Source organism: Prionailurus bengalensis, chromosome E3 (genome assembly GCF_016509475.1).
Source record: "Prionailurus bengalensis isolate Pbe53 chromosome E3, Fcat_Pben_1.1_paternal_pri, whole genome shotgun sequence".
In the NCBI taxonomy this organism is placed as follows: Eukaryota; Metazoa; Chordata; class Mammalia; order Carnivora; family Felidae; genus Prionailurus; species Prionailurus bengalensis.
This window is the reverse complement of record NC_057357.1, coordinates 38,011,148-38,030,275: the sequence shown is the minus strand read 5'-3', so window position 1 is coordinate 38,030,275 and position 19,128 is coordinate 38,011,148. Positions and strand designations below refer to the sequence as shown.

The 19,128-nt window shown below is 49.9% G+C and overlaps 2 protein-coding genes and 1 non-coding gene across 8 annotated transcripts in view; 1 reads left to right on the top strand and 2 right to left on the bottom strand.

Annotated features, from left to right (window-relative positions):
• Positions 1–917: 917 nt before the first annotated feature.
• TRNAR-CCU lies at positions 918–989 on the bottom strand. Its single transcript has one exon. It is a non-coding gene; the product is annotated as a tRNA-Arg (tRNA).
• Positions 990–4,984: 3,995 nt separating this feature from the next.
• NMRAL1 (NmrA like redox sensor 1) lies at positions 4,985–14,650 on the bottom strand. 3 transcript variants are annotated; one of them, XM_043560679.1, is made up of 6 exons: positions 14,359–14,377; positions 13,753–13,825; positions 10,536–10,774; positions 7,916–8,165; positions 6,677–6,867; positions 4,985–5,271 (listed from the first exon to the last, which is right to left on the bottom strand). In XM_043560679.1, the coding sequence occupies exons 2-6, from the start codon at positions 13,790–13,792 to the stop codon at positions 5,092–5,094; spliced, it is 900 nt and encodes a 299-aa protein (XP_043416614.1). In that variant the 5' UTR covers positions 13,793–13,825; positions 14,359–14,377; the 3' UTR covers positions 4,985–5,091. The 3 variants fall into 3 exon arrangements, with proteins under 3 accessions (XP_043416614.1, XP_043416616.1, XP_043416615.1); XM_043560681.1 differs by lacking the exon at positions 14,359–14,377 and adding an exon at positions 14,121–14,229; XM_043560680.1 differs by lacking the exon at positions 10,536–10,774 and having other exon boundaries at positions 14,359–14,650.
• A 186-nt stretch (positions 14,651–14,836) lies between these two features.
• Positions 14,837–19,128, top strand: part of HMOX2 (heme oxygenase 2) — a 34,270-nt gene continuing 29,978 nt past the window's right edge. The window contains exon 1 of one of the 4 annotated variants that reach the window (XM_043560675.1): positions 14,837–14,949. The gene's annotated coding sequence lies outside the window, so the exon portion shown is untranslated. Of the gene's footprint in view, positions 14,950–18,331; positions 18,352–18,598; positions 18,722–19,128 lie in introns of those variants that run through there. The other 3 variants (XM_043560677.1, XM_043560673.1, XM_043560674.1) reach the window with 3 other exon arrangements.

Below are 19,128 nucleotides of genomic sequence, written 5' to 3'. Positions count from 1 at the left end.
TTGCTGGGCCGGGTGAAGACGTTGGGGAAGACCTTGTGGGCACAAAGAGGCTGCACGGTGACTTCGTGCCAGCATCAGATACTTCTCCCTTCACCAGAATGGGCCCGGCACAGTCCTAGATCCCAGGTCCAGCGGTGGGACCTGGGCAGTGCCTCATGACAGCTTAAGTTTTCTTCCTGGAGAAGTCCAGCCAAATCCCATTCATGTCCTGCCTTTGAAAGCACAAGTCTGGAGGGAGACTTTGAAAGAAAAAGGTGGTTTTCTTGCTGGCCAGACACCATCCCTGCTGCACCAGGCCGTCCTTCCCCTGCTGGCCGGAAGGGGGCAGTGCAACGCCTGCCCAATCAAGTCCCACTCAAGACTCAGACTGGGCTTCTTCCCACAGGAGGGTCTCGAGGCTTTGGTCTCCAGACTTTGCAGCCTCTGAGTTGAGGCTGGAACGTGAGACGAGGCCCTCAAAAATATAAAAAAGTAACTCCGCCCCTGAGCCTTTGGGGATTGAGAGGAGTGGAAAGGTAGGTGGGTAGGGAGGATGGGGGAAGGCACGGTCATGTGTGGGTGATGAAGACCTGGGCGCCGGAACTTGGCTCTATCACACCGGTGGGTCTCTGCTCTGATATGTTTCTGACCTGGGCCATTCTCCTGAGGCCTCTGGGTTTAGGTGGACTTGAACTCCGCCTTCCTTGTCATGAAGACCCCCCTCAAAGACGAGAATCCTCTCCAGTCCCACAAGCTTCTTGGCTACCGTGTGTCCAAGGATGGCCCTGCCCTCACTCTGCTCTCCTGCCACCCTGGGGCCTGTCCCCGAATTAAGTGAACACTCGCACCTCTTGCAGAAGGCGTGTTTTAGCACTGGGAAACCCGCACTTTGTATCTTGTGATTATTTATCTATAGAAAGATTTTTAAGTAATCTCTACACCCAACATGGGGCTCGAACCCACACCCTGAGATCAGGAGTCGCTCGCTCTACCGACTGAGCCAGCCAGGCGCCCCAGATCTTTTAACCAAAAGTTGTATTTTATTTGGCATGATCCTCATGAAGGGTCACAGATGAGCCAGCCGGCAACTTTACATAAAGCGAGTGGGCCCTGACGTGCTTCCCAGTTGTGCAGAACCCAGGAGGCGGTGGGGGTGATGGACACTGGCTGCCCTGTCTCAAGGGGGTGGCTGTTCGGCTCCACCCGAGGGGGCCATGTGGGAATTCAGACCCTGTGCTACCAAATCGTCTGGTGCTCTGCAAGAGAAGCTGGGCATCCAGATTCTCCTGTGGAGATTTTAGTTACCTCATTTTTGGGGTTACCTATATTGTACAATTCACCCATTAAAGCATACAGTTTAGTGGATTTTAAGTCCAACGTTGTGCCTCCATCACCACCTTTTATTTTTTTATTTTATTAAGAATTATTAATGGAATTAATGGAATTATTATTCCATTTTATTTTTTTATTTTATTAAGAATTTTTTAGTGTTTATTATTTTTGAGAGAGAGAGAGAGGGTGAGTGGGGAGGGGGGGCAGAGAGAGAGATACACACACACAGAATCCAAAGCAAGCTCCAGGCTCTGAGCTGTCAGCACAGAGCCTGAAGCAGGGCTCAAACCCAGGAGTTGCGAGATCATGACCTGAGCCGAAGTTGGATGCCCCAGTTAATATTTTTTAAAATGGGTTTCTTATAGACATTTAATTGGATCTTGTTGTGTTTGTTTTGAGAGAGGCAGAGCAAGCAGGGTAGGGGCAGAGAGGTGGAGCAGAGAATCCCAAGCAGGCTCCACACTCAGTGTGGAGCCTGACTCGGGGCTCGAACTCACAAACCATGAGATCGTGACCTGAGCCCAAACCAAGAGTTAGATGCTTAGCTGACTTAGCCACCCAGGTACCCCACCACAATCCATTTTAAAACATTTTCATCACCCTGAAGAGAAACCCCAATTCCATTAGCAGTCCCTCCCCATTTCCCCGGGTCCCTCAGACCCTGGCAGCCACAAACCCACGCCCCATCTCTAGGATTCATCTACTCTGCACATTTCATGTGAATGGGATCATACAATATGTGGTGGCTTGTTTCCTTCTGGTTTCACTTAATACGATGTCTCAGGCTTCATTCATGTTGTGGCACGGATGGGTACTTGTTCCTTTTTACGGCTGAGTCAATTCCATTCTGTGGATAGACCACTTTTGTTTTCCAGCCATTCACTGATAGACATTCGGGTTATTTCCAGCATTTGGCTATCATCAACAACGCTATGGAGTTGTCTCATTTTAAGATGTTGGCAGCGACTTACATAAGGTACTTGGGAGTCATCAAGCTCATAGAGACAAAGTAGAGTGGTTCGTGCTGGGGGAGGGGGAACGGGAAGCTAGTGTTTAACGGAGACAGTGTCAGTTTGGGAAGATGAAAAAGTCCTGGAGAGGGATGCTGGTGAGGGCAGCACAATACTGTGAATGTAATTAATGCCACTGAATTATACATACACTTAACAATGACTAAAATGGTAAATTTTCTGTATAGTTTACCAGTTAAGAAAATGAAAAATGTTGGCAGCGAACTAATGTATTTCAGGTACCAAATTTCAGAAAACCAGGCACACGTGGCATCCACCCAGCTGGGGACGCCTCCACCAGCAGATGTCATGGTGCTAGGAGTCATCCCCTCCGTGCGGTGCTGACCCAGACTCCCCAGGGCTCTGTGAGCTGTGATCCACACGTGCTTCCTTCCTGTAGTGATGCACAGGCGGGGCAGGAGCACCCTGGGCCAGGCAGGCACCTCGACTTGAGTATCCAGGGTATGGGAAGGGCCAGTTCCTCTCCAGCCCCATTTGGGGATCGATGGGGGCCAAGGGAAGAGGATTGACATGAATGTCTATTACAGATCAGATGGTTTAAATACTAGGACTGTTGTCTTTTAACCCTCTGGCCCCACGTGCACAGCCCCCCCTCCTCCCGTACTACCAGCACCTCCACAAGAGTGGGACATTTGTTCCAACTGATGAACATCATTTATCTCCGAAGTCACGTTTTCATTACGGTTTGCTCTTGGTGGTGTATATCCTATGGGTGTGGACAAATCTATTGTGACGTGTGTCCGTTGTAATATCCTACAGAATGGTTCTACCACCTAGGATCTGGTTTTTGTGTGCAGTGTGGACAGCTCATAGCACATGGAGCATCCTGACTGTTGTCTATTTATTTCACTGGATTTGGGCTGTTCCCACTGAGATCCACTGCTTTGGCCACACTTGGGATGGGGGCAGGGAACAGGCTGAGGGCACTGGAGGCTAGCAGGGCTTGACCATGTGTCTCAGAAGGAGGGGGAGAGTGACCCGGGGATGTCAGACACTGCTCTGCACAAATGATCTCATGGCATCCTCACAACAGCCTGGCCAGGTAAGCGGACTGGCAAGGCTCAGCAATGTGCCCAGCTCCTATCCCTTTGGGCGAGGCGCGCCTGGAACCCGACGCAGGCTTGCTGGTTTGCTCTGCATCTGGGCACAGTGGACTCCTCCCAGGCTCTGTACTGACCACAGGCCACTCCAGGATCTCATCACAGTGACTCAGCCCCAAGCTGGTGAGTTTCCCAACCTCGGGTATGGGAGGCTTGGGCATCACATAGGGCTGGACGCAGATGGCCTCTCACATTCTATTGCTGATGCTGCTTGCCTTCCCGCCCTGTCTAGGGGCTTGCTGCCCTCCCCTTATACCTCAGTCTGTCCCTGTCCCCCTAAAGTAGGCCCCCTCCTCCCATTATTATTTGTGCTTATTTAAAAAAAATTTTTTTTAAATGTTTATTTCTGAGAGAGAGAGAGAGAGAGAGAGAGAGAGAGAGGGAATAAGTGGGGGAGGGACAGAGAGAGAGACACACACAGAATCTAAAGCAGGCTCCAAGCTCTGAGATGTCAGCACAGAGCCCAATGCAGGGCTTGAACTCACACACCACGAGATCATGACCTGAGCTGAAGTTGGATGCTCAACCAACTGAGCCACCCAGGTGCTCTCGTGGTTCCTATTTTCTGCAGCCCTATGTCAATCTATAACTATTCATGCATATCTGTATCTGGTTCTCCCACCAACCAAAGCTCTTCAAGGTAAAGACCATAACTTTTTTGATTAACATTGTTCACCTGGCACAGTGGTAAGCTGTCAGATGCTTTTTCAAGTCATCAATCCATGGATCAAATGAATTTGGTGGGACTGCTGTCAGTCTTCATGACTGCAGGTACCAAGGCTAAGGCAGGGTAGTAAAGAGCTGTGACGGACGATACGCAAATCCATACAGGAAAAACATGCCTGCCGTGCAACCTCGGGCATCTGACCTGTGTTCTCTGGATGTTCCTCCCTCTTCTGTAAAGTGAGCAGGAGAGGAGAGGTTGAACCACCCCTACCTTCCCGGTCCTATGTGGACACTACAGGCGAGGCAGTGCTTTCCCTTCCTTGGCTTTATTCCCCAGCCTTTGCTGTAAGCAGCGTGTTACTTTTTCTCAGTGGTGTGCAATTATGGTGACCTCTGGTCCGGTCTGTCACTGCCCTCCAGATGTTTTGCCTGGCCTGTTTTGAAGATGACCTACTTAGGGCTGCTGCCACTGGGGGGAGGAGAGACAAAGGGAGAAAGGGCCGGTGTGGCCGCCTTCAAGCTTCAAGAAAGAATGTGTGGTTGGCCTCACCAGCTCTCTGGAGATGAAGGCTGTATTTGCCTCGATGTCAAAAGGCATTGCTTATGGTTGGTATGCGGAATCCCCTCTGTCCTCAAACGTAGTACAAATAGTGGTCAGAGCCGCTCCTCTGGGCTGTGGTCACAGCATGGTCTCCCACCTGCCGGACTAAACTTACAGTTGCATTTAAGTTGTGTGTCTTCAGCCCTCGAGTCCCCTGCAAAGGGAGGGGGCTGCGTCTCCACCACTTGATACTTCCTGTTGGGATATTCATGCCTCAGCAGCTGCCACCCCAACCCCAGTCCCTGAAACAAAGCCCTTTTCTTTTGGAAGCCATCTGTGAAAACAATGGCCTTTATTTAAAAAAATAACTTTTTGCAACACGAGAACGGATCACTGTGACTGTATCTCCTGTGCCCCCAGACGGGGCTGAGAGATGGCAGGGTCAGAGCCCAGCAAAGTCCCCTTTGTGCTGCTCCAGCCACTGGTCCAGTGTCTTGGCCTTGGGGTTGAGTCTCAGGGTCAGTTCGATGTCACGGTCAGGTTTCAGGGCATAGAAACGGAACATGTTGGCAAGGTCTCGGGCGCCAGGGAAGTCATACTTCTCGTAGTCCTCTGGGGTCGTCTGGAAGCAGAGGGGAGTCTTTTGGGTCTGTCAGCATCACTAGCACCCCGGCTGTTGGCAACTCAGTACCAGCCCAGGTCCTTACCAGTAAGTTCATCTGAAAACCCCTCTACTAAAAAGATTAAAGTTCTAGGGGCACCTGGGTGGCTCAGTCAGTTAAGCATCTGACTTTGGCTCAGGTTGTGATCTCACGGTTTGTGAGTTCAAGCCCCACATCAGGCTCTGTGCTGTCAGCACAGAGCCCATTTTGGATCCTGTCTCCCCCTCTGTCAAAATAAATAAATAAATGTAAAAAAAAAAAAAAAAGATTAAAGCTAAAAAACCACTGTTTTAAGTCAACTTAAATCGTTCAAGGGGTGCCTGGCTGGTTCAGTCCAAAGAACGTGTGACTCTTGATCTCAGGGTTGTAAGTTCAAGCCCCACAGTAAGTGTAGAGATTACTTTAAAAAAATCATAAATGCTGTTCTTTTAAGATCAGAAGATGGAAACTTCTCAGCCCTTTCCAAACCAGAACTCTGCAAACATCACTTTCTTGCTCAAAAACCAAAGCTGTTCCCAGTTCCTGACCAAACTGAACCTGAACTCCTCAGCTCCTGAAATCCTCCATGGTTGCCTCAGACTTTTGTTTAGATGTAATGCATGGCCATTTAGGGCACGTTTTCTAGAGCACCTCATTGCACTAAGGAAGTGCTTACCTTGATTATTCTGTTAAATTCTGACAACCAAGGAAGGGAATTCTATTCATCCACCCGTTTTACAGATGAGGCTACTGAGGCAGAGAGGGTCAGGGATTGTGCCCCAAGGCCTGCATGCTGGTGGGCCGTAAGGGCTGGGAGCAGGACCCCATTCTGGGGGTCTGACCCACCTGAGACATGCCCTGCCATGGCCTCCCCATCACTGCTCTGCTCGTGTCTTGGAACTCTATAGGTGGTTTCTGTCTTTTAATAACGTGGGAGCTTCTCAGACTTTAATAAGTCTTACTTCCATAATGGGAAGGACAAATAAGAAACAAGGCACCTAAGGGGAAGACGGAGGGTCAGCGGGGACACAGCCAGGCCAGGAGGAGGCAGGAGTGGGGCCCATCTCTCTGGCCTCCTTCACTCCTTGCCTTGGCCCCTAGTGTCCCCTCTTCCTAGAAACCTTCCTTGCCACTTAGTCAATTGCCTAGGCCAAAAACTTCTCTCAGTGGCCACCCGTGGCTCCCAAGAACAGCATAACAAATGCTCACAGTGACGAATTCAGATTGACTTTGCCCAGAGAGTGGGGCAGCCCTAGATACCATACCACTTTCCTACCAACCATAGCTCCCTCTGGGGATCAGAACGACCAGACCCGGGCTGCTGGAGCACCCTGGTGGGAGCTGGGACATCACCCAGCCCGGGCCCGGGGGCCAGCAGGGGCCCACCTTAGCACTGCGCACGGCCTTGCCGGTGTGCTTGGAGAGCAGGGTGGCATACTCTTCCGCCGTGTGCCTGCAGGTACTGAGCCCGATGTTCCGGCCGATGTATTCTTCTGGCATCTTCAGCAGGCTTAGCACCACGGGACCCAGGTCGGTCACAGATATGCCGTCCATGGGCACATCACCCATGGGCAAGCCTGGGAGGGAAGTGGGGGGAAGAGGGATGTGCTGGGGTTGTGGCTGATGTTCCCACCAGCCCATCGCCCAGACACGTGCACACGTCAGCACCCTCCGGTGTCTGTGGCGGCAGCAAGGCAGTGCAGCTCAGTAAGGAAACGGGATCCAATCCGAGCTCTGCCACCCTGACGGTCCCCTGTTGACACCCTGAGCCCTTGTTACTCCATTTATAGAGTGGAGGGAACCCGGGACCTACGACCCCCTCAGGGCTAAGACCAGAACAGGAAGGAAATGGAGGGGCTGCTCCCAAGGCGCTGGACCCAGGGCACCTGGTCATATCTGGAATTCCTGCCGTGGAAAACCAAGTCTGCTAACAGGAGTGCTAGAGAGTCAAGGCCAGGGCCTGGACCAGAGCAGCACATGGCAGGTGCTCCATAAATGTGCTGAATTACTAGTGATTCCACCTGCCACGGTGGTCTGGTGGAGAGCAGGGCAATGTCTAGATTAGCGCCAGGAGCACGTGGGTCCCGCCACATTCCTCGCCCAGGCGAAGGGGCCACCGCAGCTGCCCGTTCAGGTCACCCAAAGACCTTGTAGGGACAGAGCTCCAACCAGAGACGGAACACAAGAGGGATCCCCGACCAGTTTTGCAAACTATAAAGGGCGGTGCCAGTGTGCCAACACTAGGACCAGACTGCTCACCCTCCCTGCTGGGCAGGACTCAAGCGAGGGTGAGCCTGTGTTCATGCAGAGGGTGAGGGGTGGTTGGGTCAGGACACCGACCTCACTGGACCTGATCTTCCCAACTCTCTTACTTCTGAAGGAAAAATAACAAGTGCGCTCTGTAAAGCATCGCATCACTGCCTCTTGGCAGATTTTCTCAACGCCCCTGCAAAGGTCAGTTATGCCCATTTCACAGAGCAGGAAGCAGAGGCCCAGTGTCACAGGCCTGACACTAGAGAACCAGGCCTTGGACCCGGAACCATCTGAGGACTAGCCAGCTTTCTCCAACACCCACTGCTCCCCTCGGTGACAGCGGATGCTCGAGAAGGGAGGAAGGGCACTCACTCAGCAAGTAGCTCTTTCCATCCGGAGCTTTCTGGGGCAGGAAGTAGGAGAGCAGGTTCTCAAAATAGCAGGCCAGCCGCACGCTGGTCATGGGAACTCCGATGTCCCGGAAATATTCCTCCACCTCCCCTTTGCCGTCAAAGTGGCCCGCTGCCAGCCTCCCGGCCGTTAGCTTCCTGATGTTCTCCAAGCCACTGTAGACCACGTAGCGAAGGCCCAGGCGCTTCGCCACATCGGCCAGCAGCTTTCCCTGGTGGGCAGGAAAGGAGAAATCACAGAGCTGAGAGGGAAGAAGTGTATACCCAGCCACAGCCCTGGCTCTCCTGCCCTGGTTGCCACCGTGCCTGATGCAAAGAGGCCAACACCACTTCACCCTTGTCCCTCTCCTGGAACGATGCTCACACGTGGTTCCACACGTGGACTGTGAGCCTTCTACCTTAGCGTCCCTTCTCTAGATCATCTGGGTTGTCCTACTTCTCAATATGCTCAACTGCGGCCCACATGTGTGCATTATGACAGGAGGGGTGGAAGGTCGGGAGAGGGCCACAGAGGTCTCCCAGCTCGGCCTACTCCGTGTAAAGCCACCATCGATGGAAGGCCCCAGTAGTCCACTAGGGAGGTGGTACAGCTCAGCAATTAGGCACACAGACTGCTCAGGTGCTACCCGGGGCTGTGATGCACTTAACTGTCAGTTAAACAGGGAGAGCCACACCACCTGCTGCATAAGGATGTGTTGGATGGTGGCCTCCAGAAAGATGTGTCCATGTCCTAACCTCCAGAACGTGTGAACGTGACCTTACTTGGGAACAGAAATCTGCAGATAGAACTAAGGATGATTCCAGGTGGGTTCTCAATCTGATGACAAGCATCCCTACAAGAGACCGAAGAGAACACACAGAGGAGAAGGCCCTGCGTGAAGGCAGAGATTGGGGTGAGGTGGCCATGAGGAGAGCCAGCAGCCACCAAAAGCTGGAAGAGGCAAGGAGTGGAATCACCCTTAGAGTCTCCTTCTGGAGGTTCCTGGATTTTCGACTTCTGGCCCCCAGAATGAGAGTAAATTCCTGTCGTTTGAGCCAGCTGGCTGGTTATGGCAGCCACGGGACATGAACCCAGGCCATCAGGATAATGACCTAACATTCCCTCCATCAACCAGAGAAGCTGTCCTTCTCTACTCTGTGGGAAGGGCTCCCCTGTAAGTGGATTCAAAGAAAATGTCAAGGCTGAAAACAACTTTAAAGACCAGTGGGCCCGTCCAGTCTCCCTTTATTTCACAAAGGCCTTTTTTTCCCCTAATAAAGCCCAGGGCAGGGAAGGTCCATGTCTAGAGCAGAGCTGCAGCTGGTCATGGACGAGGGAGGGCTGAAAGATGAAGTGACAGACAGCCGGGGCCTCTCCTCTGCCACCAACAACACGTCCCACAGATACCTGAGTCTATGTGACAGGCTCTGTGAGAGTGTCCCCATCCTCAGAGCGAAAGATGGCTATATCTCATGTTCTCCGTCCCATATTCCTCCCCCTGCCACCTGGGCTCCATAACTAGAGAGAATGTGGGTGGAAAACAATAAACAGAAACATACAACATACAAAGGGGACATGGGCTTTCTGGGATGATGGAAATGTATTTTGATTAGATTGGTAATATGTGGGTTTATTTAGGAGTGCTTGGGTGGCTCAGTCAGTTAAGCATCAGGCTCTTGATTTCAGCTCAGGTCATGATCTTGCTGTTCATGAGACGGAGCCCCATGTTGAGCTCTGCAGTGACAGCACAGAGCCTGATTGGGATTCTCACTCTCTCTCTCCCCCTCTATACCCACCCCCCCAATAAATAACTAAGCTTAAAAATATATATATGAGTATATTGATTTTCAAATTCCATCAAACTATACAATTAAAATGTGTGCATCTTATTTCCAGGAAATTATGGGTCAACAGAGTTGTTTTTCTAGAAAGTGTAAAAAGTCAATGGATGACAAAGTAGATTATTGGTTGCTTGGGGCTGGGGGGGAAGGAAGAATGGGGAATAACTGCTAATAGATAAAGGTTTCTTTTTGTGGTGATGAAAACATTCTAGAATTAGGTAGGTAACAGTGATGGCTGCACAATATATACATATATATATGTATGTGTATATATATATACATATGTATACATACACATTGAATTATACACTTTGAAAAGGCATAGTGTATAGTACTTGAATGATATCTTAAAAAAAATCAGGGGGCCTGGGTGGCTCAGTTGATTGAGCACTCAACTCTTGGTTTGACTCAGGTCATGATCTCACAGATCATGAGTTCAAACCCCGCAATAGGCTCTGTGCTGACACCGCAGAGCCTGCTTGGGATTCTCTCTCCCTCTCCGCTCACTCACTCTCTTTCAAAATAAGTAAATACACTTTTAAAATTAAAATAAAAACCACCAGAAAAGAAAGCAGCTGCCTCCTATCCTCATTAAAGTCCAGGTGGACTGCATGGAAGAGGAGGGGAAAGGTCTGCAGTGGTCAGTGGGTCACAGGCAGGGTCAGTCCCTTTCTAACAAGTTGGAGCTGCCTCCCAGGGAGCTCCTAGTGAGATGCCCTGCTCCTAGCCTGGCCTCCCCACGCCCTCCCCCCTGCCCTCACCTGCTTGACCTCCTGCTCCTGGCTGCAGTTTTCCCAGTAGTTGGTCACGATGAAGGTAGCATGGGCCCCGGTCAGGGCCAGCTCCATGCTGGCCTCGTCATCCTGGTCTCCCCGCACCACTTCTGCACCCTGCAGCCTCAGCTCCCTTGCTGCCCTCTGCCTAGGGTCTCGAGTGACCACTCGGACCCTGAATGTCCCATCTTCCAGGAGCGTCCGGGCCACTGAGCCTCCCTGAGCACCTGCGAAGAGTCAGAAAGGCCTGCGGGGATGGGCCTGCCTGGGAGTCCGGCTGAGGGGAAGCCCCTCAAAGCCCCTCAGGGAAGGCTCCACTACAGCCAGACGCCCAGGCCCTTTCCACCTGTGATCCTCATGAAGTGCCTTACACCGTTAAAAAAAATAACAGCTTTATTGAGATAGAATCCGCTCACCTTTTACAGGGTATACGGTTTATATTTATTTAAAAAATATTTTGGCAAATCCATACTAGTGGGCCGATTTTAGCCAGAGTAAACAGATACCTCTATGAGGCAGCTGAGACTTGTGCTGCCGTCCACACACCAGACTTGCCTGGAATTTCACCGGTAAGACTCACTGCTTCAAGTTAAATAAATAAGGAAAGTGTACAGTGCAGTGGGTTTTTGTTTTTTTGTATATTCAGAGCGTGCAACCATCATCCCAGTCAATTTTAGAATATTTCGTGCCCCCTAAAAGAAAACCCACACCCATCAGCAGTCACTCTCCATTCCCCTCCCTCTCAGCCCTGGCAGACCACTCACGTACCTTCTGTCTGTATTGATCTGTCTCTATGGATCTGACTATTCTGGACATTTCACACAAATGGAATCATATAACATGTAGCTAATGTGTCTGGCTTCTTTCACTCAGCATATGGTTTCCAAAGTTCATCAATGTTTTAGCATCAAACCTTTTGTAAAATGTTTAAAATGGGCGCTTGGGTGGCTCAGTTGGTTAAGTGTCTGACTTCGGCTCAGGTCATGATCTTACGGTTGTTGAGTTCAAGCGCCGCAGCGGGCTCGCTGCTGACAATGCAGAGCCTGCTTGGGACTCTCTCTGTACCTCTCTCTGCCCCTCCCCTGCTCACGCTCACTCTCTTTAAAATAAATAAACATTAAAAAAAAAGATAAAAAATAAAATGTATTACAAGGGCAGCTGACCGGCTTAGTAAATAAAGCATGCAACTCAAACTCGGGGAGTTCAAGTCCCACTTTGGGAGCAGAGTTTACTTGTAAAAAAAATAAATCTATTATAAAATATTTAGCACATACACAAAGGCATGCCAACACCCATGTACCCACTGCTTAGCTTAAGAAATAAAGTATTACCTACATCTTTTCTCTAAAAGACTGAGGGGCGCCTGGCTGGTTCAGCTGGAAGAGCATGCAACTCTTGATCTTGGGGTAGTGAGTTTGAGCCCCATGTTGGGTACACAGATTACTTAGGAGAAAATTACAAAAAGTAAAATCATCAAAAGGAAGAAAATAAAAAATCATCCATAAATACATGTACGAGAAAAGTGAATGCAGTACTACGTGCAATAGTGGAAATTTGTAGAAACAAGATGTCCTTTGGTAAGAATCTGGTTAAGGAAGTGATCAATCCACGCCAAAGTAATCACTGGCAGATTGGCAGATCTGTGCGTATGACTTGGACAGGTGAACATGACCTATCCTGGAGTGGAAAAGGGAAGCTGCAGAACCACAACAACCTTCACACAGTACTGGTGAGAACAGAAAATGGGGCAGTCACTTTCGAAGAGTCTGGAAGTTTCTCAAGGTGCTAAGCACAGAGTTACCCTATGATCCAGCAATTCCACTCTAGATATATGCCCAAGAAAATTAAAAATATGTTCACACAAAAACCTGTGCATGAACGTTCACTACATTGTTTGCCACAGCCAAGAGCTGGAAACAAGCCAAACATCCAGCAATGGAAGAGTAGATCAACACAATGCAGTCTACCCATAAAATGGAATATTATTCAGACATAAAAAAGGAATGGAGTACTGACACCTGCTACAAAATGGATGAACCTCAAAAACACAATGCCGAGTCAAGGAAGCCAGGCATAAAAGGCCACAGAGTGTATGATTTAATTTATATGAAATGTCCAGAATGGACAAATCTACAGATCGAGAGTAGACTGATGGCTGCCAAAGGCTGAGGAAAGTTGAAGAAACCGAGAGTAAAGTAACTGCTGGTGGGTGTGAGGTTTCTTTTGGGAGTGATGAGATGACCTTGTTCCAAAACTGCCAAGGATGAGGGTAAAGCTCTGTGAATATACCAGAAACCAGTGAATTGCACACTTTATTTTTAAGTTTATTTAAGTTTGGGTGGTTCAGTTGGTTCAGCCTCCAACTTCAGCTCAGGCCATGATCTCATGGGTGGTGAGTTCGAGCCCTGCAACCGGCTGTGTCAGCACAGAGCTCAGAGCCTGGTGCCTGCTTTGGATCTGTCTGTCTGTCTGTCTCTCTCTCTCTTGCTGCCCCTCCCCTGCTCACGCTCTGTCTCTCCCTCTCTCAAAGGTAATAAACATTAAAAATTTTTTATGAATAAGAATATTTATAAGTATTTATTTTGAGAGAGCAAGTGGGGGAGGGGCAGAGAGAGGGAGAGCAAGAGAATCCTAAGCAGGTTCTGCACTGTCAGTGCAGAGCCCCAGGTGGGGCTGGAACTCACCGACCTGGGGATCATGACCTGAGCCACAGTCGGAGGCTTAACCGACTGAGCCAACGAGGCTCCCAAAAACCAGCGAACTGCACACTTTAAATGGGTGAAATGTATATGAGATTTAGATCTTAAGCTGGTACACATATTTAAAAACATACAGTACAAAAAAGAACAAAACATGATGGCAAGACACTTTGCCATTAAAAAAAAAAAATCTTTGTACATATCTAATCTGGTAGGATACTCAAGAAACGATGACAGAGATGGATGGGGTTGCTGAGACAGAAGTAGGAGGGAGATTTAATTTTGGTATTATGTGCAATTGTCACTTTTTCAAGAAGTTAAAGTAATTATTATTATTTTTTTAATTCAAACAGGATGTGCTCCCAGGTCCTGCTCCAGGGTCCCTGGCCAGGTCAGGGGTCCGAGCCACAGGACCCTCCTTCCAGCCCTGCCCCACCCCCACCCCCACCCCCCACCCCCCACCCTCGGTTTCCCAGGCTCTGCGGGGCGGCGCTGGGCTCGCTCACCTGTGGCTCCAAACACCACCACCAGTTTCTTGTCCGCCATGCGGGCCGGAGCGGGAAGTGCGGTCCCTGAAGCCTGGGAACCGTGGGACGCTCGGGTTGGCGAAGAGGACAGGGGTCCCCGCCTGGGACCACCCCGGGAGCGCACTGTGTGGGCCCGACGGGAGGCCAGCCCGGGAGAAGTCGGCACCCCGCGACCCCCGGCCCGCTCCGCCCCCTCTCCGCGCCGGACAACCCGGCGCGGTGGCCCGGGCCTGCGGTACCTCCTTGCCTCAGACCAGGCGGGAAACTAAGGAGGAGGGAACAAGGGCCCCGGAATTTGCAGCCGAGTCCACCGCCGCGGGGGGGGGGGGGGGGAGGAGGGGTGGAACCTGAGAAGGCGGGTCCCGCCCGCAGCTCCAGCCTTGTCCTGGAAAAGCCACGCCCTCTAGGCCGTCCTGCGTGAGGGGACCCCAGGCCGCGCGGCTTCTGAACTCCCACCGTCCCGGCGCTGTTGGCGCGCGGAGCTGACCCACCACCCCCTTGGCGGGCGCGGATGGTTCGTTCCACCCAGGCTAGAATTCTCGCTGCGAGCAGCCCCACTGGCGTGCACAAACCGGATTTGCCGACCTCGGGGCTCTTCTGAGTTCGCGTGCGGAGCGGGTTAGCGGGATGCTGGCGCTGAAGCCTGCGGAAGCCGAAAACCAAGACCAGAAACAGAAACGCACGTCTTTATCCTGCATGAACATCTGAGCTTGCAGATGTAGGTGTCACCTAAGGATAATTAAATCTGCATCTGGGACTCTCAACACCCAAGGCCTGAACTCATGTTTGAGGTTGCTTCTAGTTGTACGGATTTGAATTATTTTTTTACAGAAAAAGTGAGATTTCTTTGTGTTCAACTAAAACACTCCTCTCCTGTCGCTCCTCACCTGAAAATTTATTAATGGATAAGAGCTTTCATTTTTTTTTCTTTCATTCACTCACTCCTTCCAAAATGTATTGACCCGTCCAGGAATGTCATCTTCATAACATCAGGTACATCTCTGTATTCACTGCTAAATTTCCAGCACTTAGCAGAGCACCTGGCACGTAGGCGCTCAGTAAATATTTGTTGATTGACCTGTTGTCTAAATACCCTGGCACTGGAGTTACCGGGAAACCCAACTAAATCTGCTGCTGTTTCCCCCAATCTACTGGTGGAGATAACTAACCCACAAGGTAGTGTGCATTTTAGGCTTCCTTATGTTTTATCATTTTTACTTTTTTTTTTAATGTTTATTTTTGAGACAATGCAAGAGACAGAGTGCAAGCGGCCAAGGGGCAGACAGAGGGAGACACAGAATCTGAAGCAGGCTCCAGGCTCTGAGCTATCAGCTCAGAGCCTGACGCGGGGCATGAACTCACAAACCATGAGATCATGACCTGAGCCGAAGACAGACACTTAACCGACTGAGCCACTCAGGTGCCCCTGTTTTATCATTTTTAAATGTTTTTGTAATGTGTAATTTATATGTAAAATATCGGTCTTTATTTATTATAAAATGCATGTATAAAGTTTTGCATGGCTGGCTCAGTCTGTAGAGCATGTAACTCTTTATTCCCAGGTCATGAGTTCGAGCCTCACGTTGGGCTTAGAGATTACTTTAAAAAAGGAAATAAATCAATGAAATTCAAATGAGATAATGTGGGGCTTAGCTTATGCCTGACACACAGGGGAAGCTCAGAGAAGGATTCCCACTGTTATCATTATGAGCATGTCACTGGGCTGGGTGAATTGGCAAGAACTTTGCAGGAAGTCTTCCTCAGATATAAAGTCCCACAGGAAGCACAGAGTCTCAGCTAAGAACACCAGTCGGTACCCAAATCTTTCCCCTCAGGCTTCAAGAGACCGCTTGGTTGTGGGCTGGGTGGGGCTTCAAGAGACAAAACTTTTGCCCAGGCTACCAATAATGCCCGCTCACTTCCAGAGAGACCCCTGGCACCCGCACCACTGACCAGAAGCCCAGGGGCAGAGACACCATTCTCTGCCACTCTTTCCTGCTCTGATTTCCAAGCTGTAGATTCAGCAAGGCCAAAAGGCAGTGGAGTTCCTTGTGTCCTACTGTGGCCCTGTGCTACTCAATTAAACCTGGGCACTAGGGCTGGCTTCACGGGCTTGTAACCTGAGCAGTTGCACAGGATCCCACTCTGAGAAGGACACCCATGCTTGGTTTAAGGCTCTGCTATTGCTTTCTTGAAATTCTTGATAATTTTTAAACAAGGAATCCTGAGTTTTCATTTTGCACCAGGTCGTGCAAATTCTGTAGCTGGTCCTACTGCTTGTTTGGATTTCTTTTCTTTTTAATGTTTACTTATTTATTTTGATAGAGAGCACGAGTGGGGTAAGGTCAGAGAGAGAGAGGGAGTTAGAGAATCCCAAACAGGCTTTGCACTGTCAGCTTGGAGCTTGACCTGGGACTTGACCCGGGACTTGAACCCATGAACCATGAGATCATGACCAAGAGTCTGACACTTAACCAACTGAGCCACCCAGGTGGCCCTGGGTTTATTTTCTTAAAGAAAAACATCATCTATAGAGGCGCCTGGGTGGCTCAGTCAGTTAAGCATCCAACTTCAGCTCAGGTTATGATCTCATGGTTTGAGTTTGAGCCCTGCATCGAGCCCACATAGGATCCTCTGTCTCCCTCTCTCTTTGTCCCCCGATTTCTCTTTCTCTCTCAAAAATAAACATTAAAAAACCCTCATTTATTATCACAGTAATATGCACTTGGGTTCCATTTAATAAGTACTTATTGAGCTTCTAGTAAGTGCTGGGCATTGTGCCAGGAAAAGAGAGATACAGAGAAACAAGACATAGGCCAGCTTTCAGGAAGCTCTCCTATTATGGTAGACAATTATACCAGTGGGATGGAGATGAAAGTAGAATAGGAATAGTTAGCCTAGCTTAGGGATCAGGGAGGGCTTCCTGGAGGATGTGATGGTTAGGTGGAGTCATAAGGAATGAGTATGAGTTAGCCCTAATGTGGTGAGCCCTGTCCAGGCAAACTTTATAGTCTGAGCAGAGAGGCATAACATAACAGGGCATGGAAGAAACTGCAAGAGAGTTGTGCAAAATAAAAACATAGATAAAAATCTTCATTTATAAATATAAACACGAGTGAGGTATATTAAAATAAATACATGCATTTTATTATTTTTTTACTTTTTAAAGATTTTAAGTAATCTCTACAGCCAGTGTGGAGCTGGAACCCACAATCCCCAGATCAAAAGTCTCATGCTCGCTCTACTGACTGAGCCAGCTGGGTGCCCCTTATTTTTTTTAAGATTTTATTTTTGAGTACTCTCTACACCCAACAAGCGCTCCCCCCCCCCATTATCTCATTTGAACCCTCAGAGCAACCCCTCCTTCAATCAGTGCCACTTGGTTTAATTCCATTTTTTTGTGTATGTGTTTGAGGCAGGGGACAGTACAGTGTGTACTTCCAATTTTTACTTTCTTAAAATTCATTATTTTAAAATTTTGGTTGCTTTAAAAAAATTTTTTTAATGTTTATTTTTGAGAGAGAGACAGAGACAGAGACAGAGCATGAGTGGGGCAGAGGCAGAGAGAGCCGGAGACACAGAATGCAAAGCAGGCTCCAGACTCCCAGCTGTCAGCACAGAGCCTGACATGGGCCACCCAGGTGCCCCTTAAGTTGGGTTTTGATAGCTAAGGAATGTATAATGCGTTTATGCATCTCATAAAAAAATGCAAATGGTACAGATAAACCACAAGTGGCCCTCGACCTCCCTCTGTCATTCTAGTGTGTAAATCTTCCTGGCTTTTGGATGCATTTAGATACCTAAACATGAACGTGTGGAAAGAACATTTTGTAATTAAAAAAAAAAAAAAAAAAAAACTTAAAAGAGATCATATTGGATATATTTTCCCCCAATTTTATTGTGAAAATATGTAGACATATAGAAAAGTTGAAATAACTGTATAATGAACACCCATACAAATACCACCCACATTCTACAATTCTAAGCATTTTGCTAATATTTATCCTTAAGACACCTATTATTCATCAACTTTCTTATTTTTTGATATATTTCAAGTAGATTGCAGACATCAGTGCTCTTCACCCTTAAACAGTTCACATACACACTAGAGTTCAATGCATTTTTTTAGGTTAAATTTACACACTATCAAATGTTATTTTTGTATTTTCGTACATCTGGCTTTTCCTTTCTGCTGAACATCCTAAGGTGGTCTCTGCCCTTCCCTTTTTAACGGAGGCACATCTTCGTTGAACAGATGTCCCCCTGTCAATCCCCACCCCATCTTCCTTCAAACAACGTTAAGATGGTTTCCAGATTTTCACCCAAATGGCGCATGCATCCCTTTGCATGGTGCAACGACCTTCGTTGTTGCGTCTCTTTGGGTTCTTGCACGCGTTGCTCTCCAATAGCTACCGAGAAGTGGAATTGTTTGAGCACAGAGAAGACCCATTCTAAACTCTAACAGATCTCAATAAATTGTCTCCCGTTCCCCAGTAACTCCCACGAACACCGCATATTGCGCACATCTTTGTCAACAGCTGACTGCACCGGTCATTTAATCTGCAGCCAGCCCGAAAGGTAAGGAAATGACGAGAAGCCAGTGTGGCTGGAACAGAAAGGGCAAGGTTGGAGTCCAGAGGGAGAGGAGCCTGGAAGGTGGTGACACCGGGCATGGAAAGCATGTACCCCGGATCGTCGTCATTAACACCTGCTCTTATCAATGAACTCTCTCGGGAGGGCCCCGATACCCTGGCAGCCGCGGGCCCCGCGAGAAGGGACGCGTGTCCGCCGCAGGGGCGTGTCCTCTGCAGGGCCCGCCCCCTCTGCGTGCGCACGTCGGGCCGCACTCGCGCCGCCCGCTTGGCTGCGGCGGCCGCGGCGCCTCAGGGAGTAGGTGACTGACGCGCGGACGCTGGGACCTACCGACGGCGGAGCGGACCCGCGGCGGGTGAGTGGCTGGCGCCCTTTCCGGCTTTTTTTCGGGCTCCTCAGCGAGTCTAGCCGCCCGAGCTTTCGGGAGCTGGGCCAGGCCGAACGCGGCACTCCGCGTCCCCGGCGCCGTCCTGAGGGAGACCCAGTGGGCCGGGGCGGGGGGCGGCCGGAAGCGGGGTGAGAGGGAAGAGGGCTGGGCTGGGGGTCCCCGCTTCCTGCGCGTCGTTTGGGAGGGCCGGGGAGGCCGAACGGCCGGTCAGCGTTGGTCCCCGTTGGGCCCAGCCCCTCGCGGCGTCACGAGTGCGTTGGGCGAGGTGACCCCAGGGGCGCCGCGTGTGGACTGGGTGTCCCGGCGGAGGTTGCAGCCTTCGTCCGCAGTGGGCCCGCCGGGACCCGGGCCTGGCCCGGCGCCGGAGATCCGTG